We start from the raw sequence: 13,276 nt of genomic DNA, 5'->3' as shown, positions 1-13,276 counted from the left end.
CTAACTGCTCGAATTTGAAATTTTTGGGTGTGTAGCAGAAGATTGATACTTATAGTCTATGACACGAACATGACGTCTTATAGAGAAGACTAGCGACCCGCCCCGGCGTCGCACTATGATCCTTCACGTGGTCTACTTCTTATCTGCGCCAAATAACATAATAATCGGCCAAGTGCGAGTCGGACTCGCGCACGTAGGGTTCCGTTAAATTAGGCCAAAAATTGTGTTTTTTGTATGGGGCCCCCCTTAATTTTTTAATTTCTTTTAATATTAAGTATTATTAAATATTAAAGTAAGTACACATATAATTAAGGTATTTGAGAAAAAATCAAGTACCTACCCGTTGCCATTGTTGATATAGAGCAAAAAAGGCCAAAAAACCACGTTTGTTGTATGGAAGCCCCCCTTAAATATTAATTTTATTTTGTTTTTAGTATTTGTTGATAAAGCGGCAACAGATATATATAATCTGTGAAAATTTCAGAATTCTAGCTATAGCGGTTCTTGAGTTACAGCCTGGAGACAGACGGACAGACATCGAAGTCTCAGTAATAGGGTCCCGTTTTTACCCTTTGGGTACGGAACCCTAAACATTGTTCCAGTAGTTCGCGAGTTAGTTCCCTTTCAAATAATATCCGCCGTTTTTTCCACATTCTCCTATTGGTCTTAACTCTTAGCGTGATCAAATATAGCCTATAGCCTTCCTCTATAAATGGGCTATCTAACACTGAAATAATTTTTCAAATCGGACCAGTAGTTCCTGAGATTAGCGCGTTCATATTAGCCCTATCAAATAAATTTCCCCGTTTTTTCCACATTTTCCTCTATTTCTTCGCTCCTTTTAGTCTTAGCGTGATAAAATAGTCTATATCCTTCCTCGATAAATGGGCTATCTAATATTGAAAGAATCATCCGTTGCGTAGTCTTAAAGATTAAAGGGAACAAAGGGACATGAGGGAAAAAAAGCGACTTTGTTTTATAATATGTATAGATACGACGTGAAAGAATGTAGATATCACAGGTCGTATAAATGATGGTGTGAATAAATTATTTTGATTTGATTTGTATAAATATTACAGTCCGCTTGGTGTTTTCTTCAGGTTTCATTGACTTGTCTCTAGTGTTTTCGGCTTTTCGCTCGTAAACGCTTCCGTGGTCCAGTAGTTTAGAGCGTGGCTCTTGACTTGGAAGTCGTGGGTTCGATTCCCGCGTTGGAAACGTGTTATTTCCAAGTTTGGTTAAGAAGATGCAGGCTGATCACCTGATTGTCTGACAAGTAAGATGATCCATGCGTCGGATGGGCATGTAAAAAGTCGGTCCTACGGCTGATCTCTCGCCAGTCGTGTCGGTTGTCCGTCCCACTGGGTTATGAGAGTAAAAGGAATAGAGAGTGTTCTTGTGTACTGCGCACACACTTGGTCACTATAAAATTACTCCTGCATAACTGATCTGGTTTCAATGAAGCCGGCCACCGTCACTGAAATCGGTGTGGGTTATTTTATATATTATAGTTATTTTGTTTGCTCGTACTGTAAGCGATCCTTAATATTATATCCTACAGTTCTAATCGTCTCTGTTACGAAAGTATATTGCGATGCGGTAGCTACTGGTGGCTACTTTCGCTATTGTACAATCACGTTACACACCAATTGCATATTATCTTTAACACTTCAATAATTATTGTTTGGTATGTTTTCCAAAAAAACAGACTTATTTAGTGCAAAAGGTATACCTGCAAATAACGGGTTTGCAGGTGTACAACTTCTGTATAACATTAATGTAAACACATTTATGTTTTAAACATAAAAACAAAAAAATAGCAATGTTTAAAATTTTAATACTACTTAGTAGAGTCCTGCTTAGCAGCTGAAGAAACGGTATTAATAGCTATAAGCGCCCAATGATATCTAATAATTATTTATTAGCCAATGTCAATTACACAAATCACTAATGCTATTAAAAATATTCAAACCACATACATAGGTCAAGATAGATACCGCATGTGTAATGTTTATGCACTTCGCGTGCCATGACTCATGAGTCATGAGTCATGAGCCATGAGCCATCGCGTCCCCAAACGACGAGCAATACTCTTCTTTCGAAAGTCTGTTCTTTAGTCTATATCTATACATCTTTTAATTGATCGATTATTACACAATAGCTTAAGAATTCTTATTAGCCGTAATAGTTTTCCTTTTAAATTCAGCATACTCTCGTGAAATTTTTCTCATTTCTAGAAGCAACCGTTTAGCTGGTAGAAGGGGGGACACTGGACTCTAACGATTTTTTCCACTTTAAAACTTCATATTTCATAAATGGATGTCTAAATCTGAAAATGATTTAGGAATACTCGTAATATTTTTAAAAAATCTACTTAAGCAAAAAAAATCATTTCCGCTTCCCATTTTTTTAAAAGATTTTATATGCCATTTGGTCGGCACCATTAATATGTGCATTTATACCGAAACAGCTTTGTAGGTCCTATAGTCGCTGAGAAACCGCGGACAGACAGACGGACGGACAGACCGAAACTATAAGGGTTCCTTGTTGACTACGGAACCCAAAAAAGCCTTAAAAATTCGAATAGAAACGTTGGCCTAGATAATGGACACGTTTCTTATCATCGGTACGTCACAGTAGGTAGGAAAAAAGTGGCGCGCTTGTTCTTATACAAATGAAGGGACATGTGGTATCTATCTTGATCTATGTCTGTGATTCGAACTCCTATTAAAAACTTTATGGCGCCTGTTCACAATCGGCGATGATCGGGACGCGTTGATCGCCTGTGATCGGCAAGGTAATCGCCACGATCATCGTGCAAGCATCCACACGATCGTCCGCGTTCATTCATTATGCGGCAAGCCATCAAGATAGACGTGGAGGCTTATTTTTATCTTTGTGAAATTTATGTTTGAGATTCCATATTACTGGGTGGTGGTGGTGGTTTGATAAAGTTCTATGAACTTAAATGTCTCTTCATCAGTTTCGGGAGTAAGGCACCAGGTTTCAATAGGCTCTGTCAAATTCTTCGGGTTTCACTAGGATTATAAACGGAATGTGCTTCGCGCTGGCTGGTATAATTTATTTTTAAATATTTAAAATAAAGATTTCAAAATTGGATTCTGACAATTTTAATCGCATGTGCCAAAACACTAACAACAATACGACCAAAGAGGAACTCGTCCAGCGAATATGTCATAGTTTTAAATTCGTAGGTCACAAGTTAACAACCCTAGCGACGTTTTTCGTCATAATACGTCAAATTTAAAAATTTCAACATCAGTTCTAAGTCGGCATAGGTAGGTACTCTATTATTCTGTCTACTCTGACCCAGTAGCCATGGTTTTGCACTTCCACTAACTTTTATTTTATAAACAAAAGCCGACGCGACGGACGTACGAAGTGAACGCACGGCTCCGCTGTCCTCCGGCGAATGAATGATCGGCGATCGTGTGGGCACGCGCTGCCGACTACACGCGATTCCCTTTGATGCGTGTCCAAAAAACCGACAAGTCACCGATCGCGGCGATCACGACGGCGACTATGGACGATCATGGCCGACTACAGGCGAGTAGCCCCTCTACACAATCGTGCTCGCGCGTAATCGCCTATGATCGCCGATTGTGAAGAGGCGCCATCAAATTGGACACTAATAAAATAACTATTTGAACACAATGTTTAATTAATTATTATCTTAGGTTTTGGACTAATCACTTGATAATTCCTCTAGATATCAGAAACTTTCCCCTACGCGATTGAATGTTTACCGGATGATTACTCACTACATGCGATTAATATATAATCGCAGATTGTAGAAAAAAAAAAACCACTTTTATTTCAATGTTATTAAGCAATTAGCGTACTGCATATTATACAGGATTTAACAAAATAAAGTGATAATACTTAAGGGTGTATAATATGTGTCTTTTATATAGAGTTAATTATTGTGAAAGTAGCAGCGCTGAAAGAGTGATTTTTTACTTATTTGTATTGGCAAGTGACCCAATGTCATGAATTTGCCCATACAAAGGTTTAAAAGAGTGTGTTTTTCACAGTGAAATCTATTTAATAGAGGATACATACTCACTCTAAAATAAAGTAATAGTACCGAATACCGATATCAATTTATAAGAATACTTGTAGAATTTTGAAGGTGGGAAATCCATGTTCCATTATCATTTTAATAATAAAAATCTACAATGACGTTTGGTTCGTTGATGAGATAGTCATGTAACAGCAGTCTCCAAAATGACACTTTACAATAATTTTAATATGATGGTGGCGTTAGTTCTCCTTTAGGCTATCCTATAGGGGACGGTCGGACAAGATAGGACACCGAAGCTTAATAAATTAGCAGCTTTTGTAGACAAGATAAAAGAAATGAGACAGGAAGGAAATTTTCCCTCCGTCTCATTTCTCTTACTGTCTTTATTTTTATTTTGCTGTAATAGCTCTTGTCGATACGATTTCACCTCATACGTGCATATTAAATTCCAGCGAAACGAGTCCCTGGTGTACGACGGCGCGTTCGTGATGAACACCGGCGCGTCCGACTTCTCCCAGCTAGGCAACGTGCAGATGTGGCGGCACTCCGACCGCACCCAGTTCCGGGGGGAGTGCGGGGAGGTGCGTGGCTCCACGGGGGAGCTGTGGGCGCCCGAGTTCGGCCAGGAGGAGGTCGAAATATTCGCGCCGGACCTGTGCACGTGAGTTACTGCTGGGGATATACAGATGTGGCGGCACTCCCCCCGCACCGTGTTCCGAGGGGAGTGCGGGGAGGTGCGTGGCTCCTCGAGGGAGCTGTGGGCATTCGAGTACGGCCAGGAGGAGGTACGGAGGTACGGCCTCCATGAGGACGTCGAGATATTCGCGCTGGACTCGTGCATTTTCTTGACGCATAAGAAAAACGAAAGAGGTAACGTAATACTAATGCGAGTGTTAACTTTAACAGTCGTTGGTGAAATTGGGGCTTAGACTGCTTCGTAATAACGGCAGCGCTGCGTCGACGCAACCCTGACGCAACGCGCCTCTCTAAGACAACGTGTGCTTAGCACTTCAGACAGGCACACATTCAAGACTTCGAATAATTCGAACTCTTAAAAGTATAGAATTTGTGTGTGTGAGTTATTAGGCCCCAATTCTCTCCAGCATCTATCTGCGCTAGGTAGCAAGATTCTTCGGACTTACATTCGATCCAGTTTCTGATTTGTGAAAATTTGTTGAGATATTATTCGAGTTGGGTTTATGAGATGCTTTGTTTTTTGCTATAAGCTCTTCTTGTATCCGACAATGTCGGTCTTTATTTGTCATTTCCAAACTAGTACGCTATTATATCGAATACAAAACACTTACTACAAATAATATGAATGCTTGTACAAAACATATTTTAGTATAAGAGCGGCTTTTCAAAGGCCACGCAGGATAATAATATTATGCAAATTGCTATTTTTGCCTTATTAGAGCCACATAACGCATTTTAAATGAATAAATAAATAAAACAAGTTTTATTTTATGAGAGCGTCAAGAAAGTGAAGAAATCAATTATTATTTTTAACAAAAAATGAAAACCGACTTCCAAGGTAAAAACAATTATAATATGAACTAAAAAGTATTAAATAACTCTTACTCTTTAATAGTGCCTTTTTCAGAATTCGTCTAAATCTCAACTATTTCTGTACATACAACAGTTTTCATTACTTTGAAGTTTTGGGACTGGTACCGACTTCAAAGTAATGAAGACTGTTGTATGTACAGAAATAGTTGAGATTTAGACGAATTCTGAAAAAGGCACTATCATAGAGTAAGAGTTATTTAATACTTTTTAGTTCATATTATTATTGTTTTTACCTTGGAAGTCGGTTTTAATTTTTTGTTAAAAATAATAATTTCACTCTTTTTAGTTATCTACAAGATAAGGCTTTATGCGTGAATAATCACAACGAATGTTAACTATTCACATTATGTTACTGTAAGCGAAATTGTGGTAAATGCTTGCAGTTATCTAAGCGATGCTGCAATTTAAACACATTTATCTTTAAAGGTTCAGGAGTTCTGTTCAGTGCCTTTGGACCAAGAGACACCTTCGTATGAACTTTCTCTTATTCGTAATATATGTTTAAGTTACTAGAAACAACATTTTAACCACTATGAGTCTTTTGATAAATTTCAAGGATTTCCCTCGATTGCTCATAGATCCCATCATCAGCTCACCCTTTTCGTAATTATTATACAAAATCAAGATTATATCCTATACAACAACACAAGAATTTTGAAAATCGGTCTACAAACAGCGAAATAATCATCAAAAACATCTGCTTCGATGCAAAATATCACGAAAAGCATCAATAATTGGGTCATAATGTGATGACTTATGGCATAATTATGATTGTGATGATGATGATCAATTAAATTGATGTGTTGGCTTATGCTTACAGTTGTTTAAACAACGCCGAAATCCCCGAATCTGTATCTATAAGGATTCAAAAGTTCTGTTGAGTACCTTCGGATCCAGGGTATAACCTGCATTTACCTCGAATGATTCAGAACAAATCAAAATCACTACATGTTTCCATACAAATTTCAAGGAGTCCCCTCGATTCCTCCAGGATCCCATTATCAGATCACCACTTTTGTGAACATGGTACCAAATTCGAGTTAAACCCTATATAACACAAAAAGAATTTTGAAAATCGGATTACAAACGGCTGAGTTATCTTTGAACATACAAAAAAAAAAGATACATACAGCCGAACGTATAACCTCCTCCTTTGTGGAAGTCGGTAATAACCTCCTCCTTTTTGGAAGTCGGTAAAAAGTGGCAACATCGTAGTGTCATCCCTTTCAAATCAATCTAAGAAAAAAGGGATGACACTACGATGTTGCCACTTTTGATTTCTTCACTTTCTTGACGCACTATAATTAAATACAGAAATTATAAGTCGAGTGTTACGAAGTACCCAATCATTGACTGCTAATTTTCTGCAGGTTTTCTAGTCGGATTAGTTCTCAAAACGGGGGGTCAACAACAAGGACATTTCAACAATGTCAGCAAATAAATCCTTTTTAGGGTTCCGTACCCAAAGGATAAAAACGGGACCCTATTACTGAGACTTCGATGTCCGTCTGTCCATCTGTCTGCAGGCTGTAACTCAAGAACCGCTAGAGCTATCCTTCTGAAATTTTCACAAATTGTGTATTTATGTTGCCTCCATAACAACAAATACTATAAACAAAATAAAATTAATATATTTAAGGGGGGCTCCCATAGAACAAACGTAATTTTTTTGGCCTTTTTTGCTCGTACCTAATCAATAATGGTAGCAGGTAGACACTTGAGATACTTACAATATTCTTAATTATATTTGTACTTTAATAATTAATCATAAAATAAAATTAAAATAAAATAAATATTTAAAAAAATACAATTTTGGCCAACTTTCGCTCAATAACAGTACGGAATCCTTCGTGCGCGAGCCGGACTCGCTCTTTGCCGATTTTTTATTCCCTAATTAATATTTAATACTTATTATTGATATTTGTAATTGATGGACCACTTTATGTACCAGCTAAGATGTATGGAATATTTATTCCAGGTACATGACTCTGTTCAAGAACGTGAGCACGACGGTGCTCGGTATAGAGGGCGTCACGTACGCCGCCAACGACTCGCTCTTCGACAACGGATACAAGTATCCTAGGAAGGTAGGGGCTGTGGCAAAAATTGTAACTGTCTTTACTTGACAACACCTATAAGCAATACCCCTAGACGAGCAATTTTATTGCGCAATATCACGTATTGCGTAATATTGACCGTCTAGGGTTGATATTTAACATAGCGCGCCTTCAATCTAATTGTCAAATAAACTGTCAAATAAAATTGATACGTGATATTGCACCATACAATTATTGATCGCCTAGGGGCCGCCGTCTAAGGCTAGCCACATACACACGTTTTCCGTATTCGATTTCCTAATGCGGAATTTCGGTTTAGAAGACTAGCGCAAACGTTCGTTTTTCTTAACGCGTGAACGATCAGGCTTGCACTCGAAATGGACGTCCATACGGAAAAAAAGCGAACGTGTTCGTCGGTTAATGTATTTTCTAATGATTCCGTGAATTCGGATATCAAAATACCGCAAACTAATTCGGAAATCGAATACTGAAACGTGTGTATGCGGCCAGCCTAAAGCACAAAATAGACGATGATTCAGCATTACATGCGTTCGTGCTGCCATGCACGCATGATCTAAACGATCACGATTGTATTGATTGACGTGAATGACATGAAAACTACGTGCTGACCGTGCTGTACATTGATTGACAAGTTCTTTAATTTTTCGTCCCGCAATATACGTGCATTACATGCACTCATGATCGTTTCGCGATTGGCATGTCATGCAACAATTAATACTGTCACGTCTTCTGTCAAGTAGATGCATGTCATGCTGAATTACCATCTAGGGAGCACTAATTAAGTGTCGCTTAGCGCTTAGCGTAGTAAATTAGTAATAAAATTAAGGGGCTGTATCACCACTTCCTGATAAGTGCCGGATAGGCTATTCACAATTTATCTGACATACTCTATTATGGTATAATACTCCGTCTGCCAGATAAGTTGTGGATAGTCTATCCGGCACTTATCAGGTAGTGGTGAAACGGGCCCCAATTAATAATGATCTCCAGGCGTGCTACTGCGACGAGGTCCGCGACCGCGACTGCCTGCCGTCGGGCGCGCTGAACGTGTCGCAGTGCCGGTACGGCGCGCCCGCCATGGTCACGCAGCCGCACTTCCTCAACATGGACCCCTACTACGCGCAGAAGGTGGAGGGCATGGATCCCAAGCCGTGAGCATATATAATACATATTATATATACCCCCCACACCGGTTGCGGTGACGGTGGCCGGTTTCATTGAAACCAGGCCAGCTACGCAGGAGTAATTTTTATAGTGCCCAAGTGTGTGCGCAGTACACAGGAGCACTCTCTATTCCTTTACTCTCTTAACCCAGTGGGACGGACGACCGACAAGACTGGCGAGAGATCAGGCGCAGGACCGACTTTTTACATGCCCATCCGACGCATAGATCATCTTACTTGTCAGACAATCAGGTGATCAGCCTGCATTATCCTAACCAAACTTGGAAATAACATGTTTCCAACGCAGGAATCGTACCCACGACCTCCGAGTCAAGAGCCACGCTCTTAACCACTGGACCACGGAGACGTTGTCCAGTGAGTATATGCAGTAGTAACGTACGCTGTTAGATTTGAACACGTGAGTGGAAGAACACGATTCCCGTTCGACACGGCGAATCTCCGCGACTGAACCTCACTCATTATCTGAAATCGTATCGTGTTACCACTTACTGCCTCGTCCTCAATGTATGTGGCATTGCAGCGACATGAACATGGCGCTGACGCTGGAGATGTTCACGGGCATGCCGCTGGGTGTGTCCGCGCAGCTGCAGATCAACATGCTCATCAGATACGTGGAGGCCATATCGTGAGTATACTACACGTTAGACATAGGTTACACGGTGAGTCTGCCATCGGTTTCAATCCATCAGTCTGGTCCAGACTGACGGGAGAATGATCGTGTAACCGTTTGGTTGACGGACAGATTATTTTTTTTATTATGTATTGGCCATACAAGATGAAAAAAATATGCTCTTGCAGCGCTGCTACTTTTACAGTGAACTCTATACACGGGACTCATACACACCCTGAGAGCCTGTCTACACGGCGCGTTGCGTCGATGCAGTGCTGTGGTTGCGTTGTTTTACATACAAATAACCAAGGTGTTCACACGGCGCGCTGTGTCGTCGCAACGCACACATGACGGACAGCAGCCCTCGAGACGAAGCGGGAGGGTGTTGACGTTAAGACTGCTTCGCAATAACGCTGCAATGACGCAGTGCCCGTGTGGCCGGCTATGCGTCAAACGGCAACGCTGCGTCGACGCAACGCGCCGTGTGGACAGGCCCTAAAGTATCATCACTTAGTTTTGTTACGACCTGTATATGATATTAAATGTACTATAACTTGGTGCGAATTCATGTTGCACAGCAGTAATGATTGCCACAACGTTATATTTCCTCAGCCTGAACAACCAGCTGCCGGAGGACGACGTGTTGGTGCCGATGATGTGGTTCCGGCAGGAGCTGTCGACGACGGAGGAATACGCCAATTTGGCGCGCGTAGCTCTCAACGTGCGCTACGGCGTGCCCTACGGACTGTACGCGCTCACGGTCAGTATATGCCGTTCGATTGTTTCTAGTTAGGGTTCCGTATCCAAAAGGTAAAAACGGGAACCTATCACTAAGGTTGGGTTGCACCAGAGGCGTGGTTAAAGTTAAAGTTATGGTTATAATTAAATATGGCGTCCTTTAACTTTCACCTTAACTTTAACCGGAGAAATTCACAGATGTCTGTTGTGTTTATTTTTTTTATTGAAGCTACAGGTAACGGCATTGAGGGTATAAAAAATTTAACTATCCGTAAAAATCGACACGAAAAATATAACACTGTAAAACATAGTAAATTTTCAGATATACGTATGAGCGGCGGTTAAATATGGCGTCCTTGATATGGACGCCATATTATATAACTTTAACCAAAGATTTGACATTTTGCACTGTAGTTATAGCTGTTAAAGTTAAAGTTACAGTTAAAGTTAGTTAGTGCAACCCAACCTTAGACTTCGATGTCTGTCCGTCCGTCTGTCCGTCTGTCTGTCTTGTGTGTCTCCAGGCTGTAACTCAAGAACCGCTTTAGCTAGACTTCTGAAATTTTCACAGATTGTGTCTGTTGCCGCTATAACAACAAATACTAAAAACAAAATAAATTAAATAAATTGTTAAGGATAGTTCCCATACAACAAACGTCATTTTGTTGCTATTGTTTACTCGACGATATCTATAACAACAAGACATAGGCACATGAAATATTCACTAAATACTCAGTTGTACTATTTTGTACATTAATAAAAATAAAAATAAAATAAAAAATTAAGGGGGGCTCCCATATAAAAACACAATTTTCAGCCTATTTTTGCTCTATTGTGGTACGGAACCCTTCGTGTGCGAGTCTAACTCGCCCCTGGCCAATATATTCAGAGAAGTTTATGCCTAGGTAGAATGCTAACCTACATTTGATGAAACTTGCAGTATTCCCTAAGTTTTACAATACCTAGTAAAACAAAAAAATAATCACTTAAACCGGACTTGTAGTTCCGGAGATATGCGTGCACAAACATAAAAACATACATACATTTGAAATTTGGCCCGTTTGTTCAGAAGCCGCTATAGATTAACATATACAAAAACTGGACAGTTCTGGAAATATTACATACAATTGACGCGTCGAATTGATAACCTCCTTTTTTTTAAGTCGGTTTAAAATCGTACCGTAGTCAACCAAGTTTTGTTGATTTGATTGATTGCCTCTCTCCCGTTCGTGCCGCGCTTTCGCTTGCGGAACGCGACAATGACGTCATCTTTTTCGTCCCTGCAGCTCGTAGTATCGAGTTATTAGAGATTGTCATGACAAAATGGAGCAAAGGAAAGAATGGACGAGAAGTACACACTCAAGTTTAACGTAAAAAAAAGTCCATCATGCCGTATTACATAAGAATAGTTTTTTTTTTTTTTTTTTTATGAAATAAGGGGGCAAACGAGCAAACGGGTCACCTGATGGAAAGCAACTTCCGTCGCCCATGGACCCTCGCAGCATCAGAAGAGCTGCATGTGCGTTGCCGGCCTTTTAAGAGGGAATAGGGTAATAGGGGAGGGTAGGGAAGGGAAGGGAATAGGGGAGGGTAGGAAAGGGAATAGGGTAGGGGATTGGGCCTCCGGTAAACTCACTCACTCGGCGAAACACAGCGCAAGCGCTGTTTCACGCCGGTTTTCTGTGAGAACGTGGTATTTATCCGGTCGAGCCGGCCCATTCGTGCCGAAGCATGGCTCTCCCACGTATAAAGTACCTATGAATTGATCTACCTAGTACCTCAATGCATTTTATTTTATTTATTTTATCATATTTGGGGGGCTTACAGCTAACTATATTAAATTTACTATACATTGTAGAAAACGAAAAGCCAATTACAAGCCTCCACATTTATTTGGACTTAATCTTTCTTAATAATATTTCAGGCGATCGGAGCGTTGCTTCTGCTATTCGGTATCTACATACTGGTCAAGAAGATAATGAAATCGCCCGAAACTCCCATACTGCGAGAATCACCGAGTGTTGAAGAATAATACCTAATGTTGGTTTCGAAAATGCTACTGCAACCAGTTTGCCGCCTATTTTTTATATATTTTCCTTACTTTAAAACGCACATTTAAATGAAGTATAGTATGTCCTTGTGTCCTATCGAAATTAAAAAAAAAAAAGCAATAAACATTTTAAAAGATTAAGTAGATAGACGTAATAAAATTTAAAAGAATATAAACAACAAACTTTTTTGGATTTGGCGAATCGCGGTTTAAAGGTTAATGAATGTAAATCCATATTCCATAGATAAGATATAATATTTTTTATTTAGTCCAGTCAACGTCAAGGGTCACGGAGCCATTTTTATCTCAAGTCACTTGCACTTGTTTTTTATATCGCAAAATATAATTATTGTTATTAAAATAATATTATAAGCTCGATTAAACTTTAAACGAGCAATTCTTGTACAGTATCAGGATTCTCGAATTTTTTTTAACTTTTAAACCACCCACTTAGTTGGTTTAAATACCAATTTTGGTCATAGACGACTTGTCTATAACTAATTTTGTTGGTTTAAAAGTTTTAAAAGATTTTGTGTAATTACCACAAATAAGCCTATTGTCACTGTAAAGATCATCATGGTGCTATATTTTATCTGTGATCTATTCTTGTACATAACATACACAAAAAAATAATTGGTACATACTATTTAAGCAATTTTAAAGTGAAGTTTAAAAAGCGGCACAAAAAATATATATCGCATTGTACAGATAAGTTTAATATGTTATATATCTTAAAGCAATAATTATTTTGATATTGTACCAAATAAATAAGATGAGTAGAAAATTAGAAAGGTTATAGAGTTTGTTAACGAAAAAATACCCAAAGTTTTAGTAAAACATCCCAATCCTGTGACCTATCAGGCAGAGAGCGGTCACGCGTTCAAGCGTTCTGCGTTCGCATTCTACGTTGGAGCGGTCAGTCACACAGGATGTATGACGCGGTCAGAACGCCCCCTGTGAGAGTATATCTATGAAACGTAATAACACAAAGAACGCAAAACT

General features: G+C 39.5%; 1 protein-coding gene across 2 annotated transcripts in view; it reads left to right on the top strand.

Moving 5' to 3' along the window:
- The window catches only part of LOC121736971 (protein croquemort-like), a 38,963-nt gene extending 26,296 nt beyond the window's left edge, over window positions 1-12,667 (top strand). For both annotated transcript variants that reach the window (XM_042128465.1, XM_042128473.1), the window contains exons 6-11: window positions 4,498-4,706; window positions 7,593-7,701; window positions 8,683-8,843; window positions 9,397-9,501; window positions 10,099-10,246; window positions 12,149-12,667. In XM_042128465.1, the coding sequence (XP_041984399.1) occupies window positions 4,498-4,706; window positions 7,593-7,701; window positions 8,683-8,843; window positions 9,397-9,501; window positions 10,099-10,246; window positions 12,149-12,256 (840 nt within the window). In that variant the 3' untranslated portion in view covers window positions 12,257-12,667. The remainder of the gene's footprint in view (window positions 1-4,497; window positions 4,707-7,592; window positions 7,702-8,682; window positions 8,844-9,396; window positions 9,502-10,098; window positions 10,247-12,148) is intronic.
- The last annotated feature ends 609 nt before the right edge of the window (window positions 12,668-13,276 follow it).

Source organism: Aricia agestis, chromosome 2 (assembly GCF_905147365.1).
Source record: "Aricia agestis chromosome 2, ilAriAges1.1, whole genome shotgun sequence".
Lineage (NCBI taxonomy): Eukaryota > Metazoa > Arthropoda > Insecta > Lepidoptera > Lycaenidae > Aricia > Aricia agestis.
The sequence above is the reverse complement of the archived record's forward strand: the minus strand, read 5'-3'. Positions and strand labels throughout refer to the sequence as shown.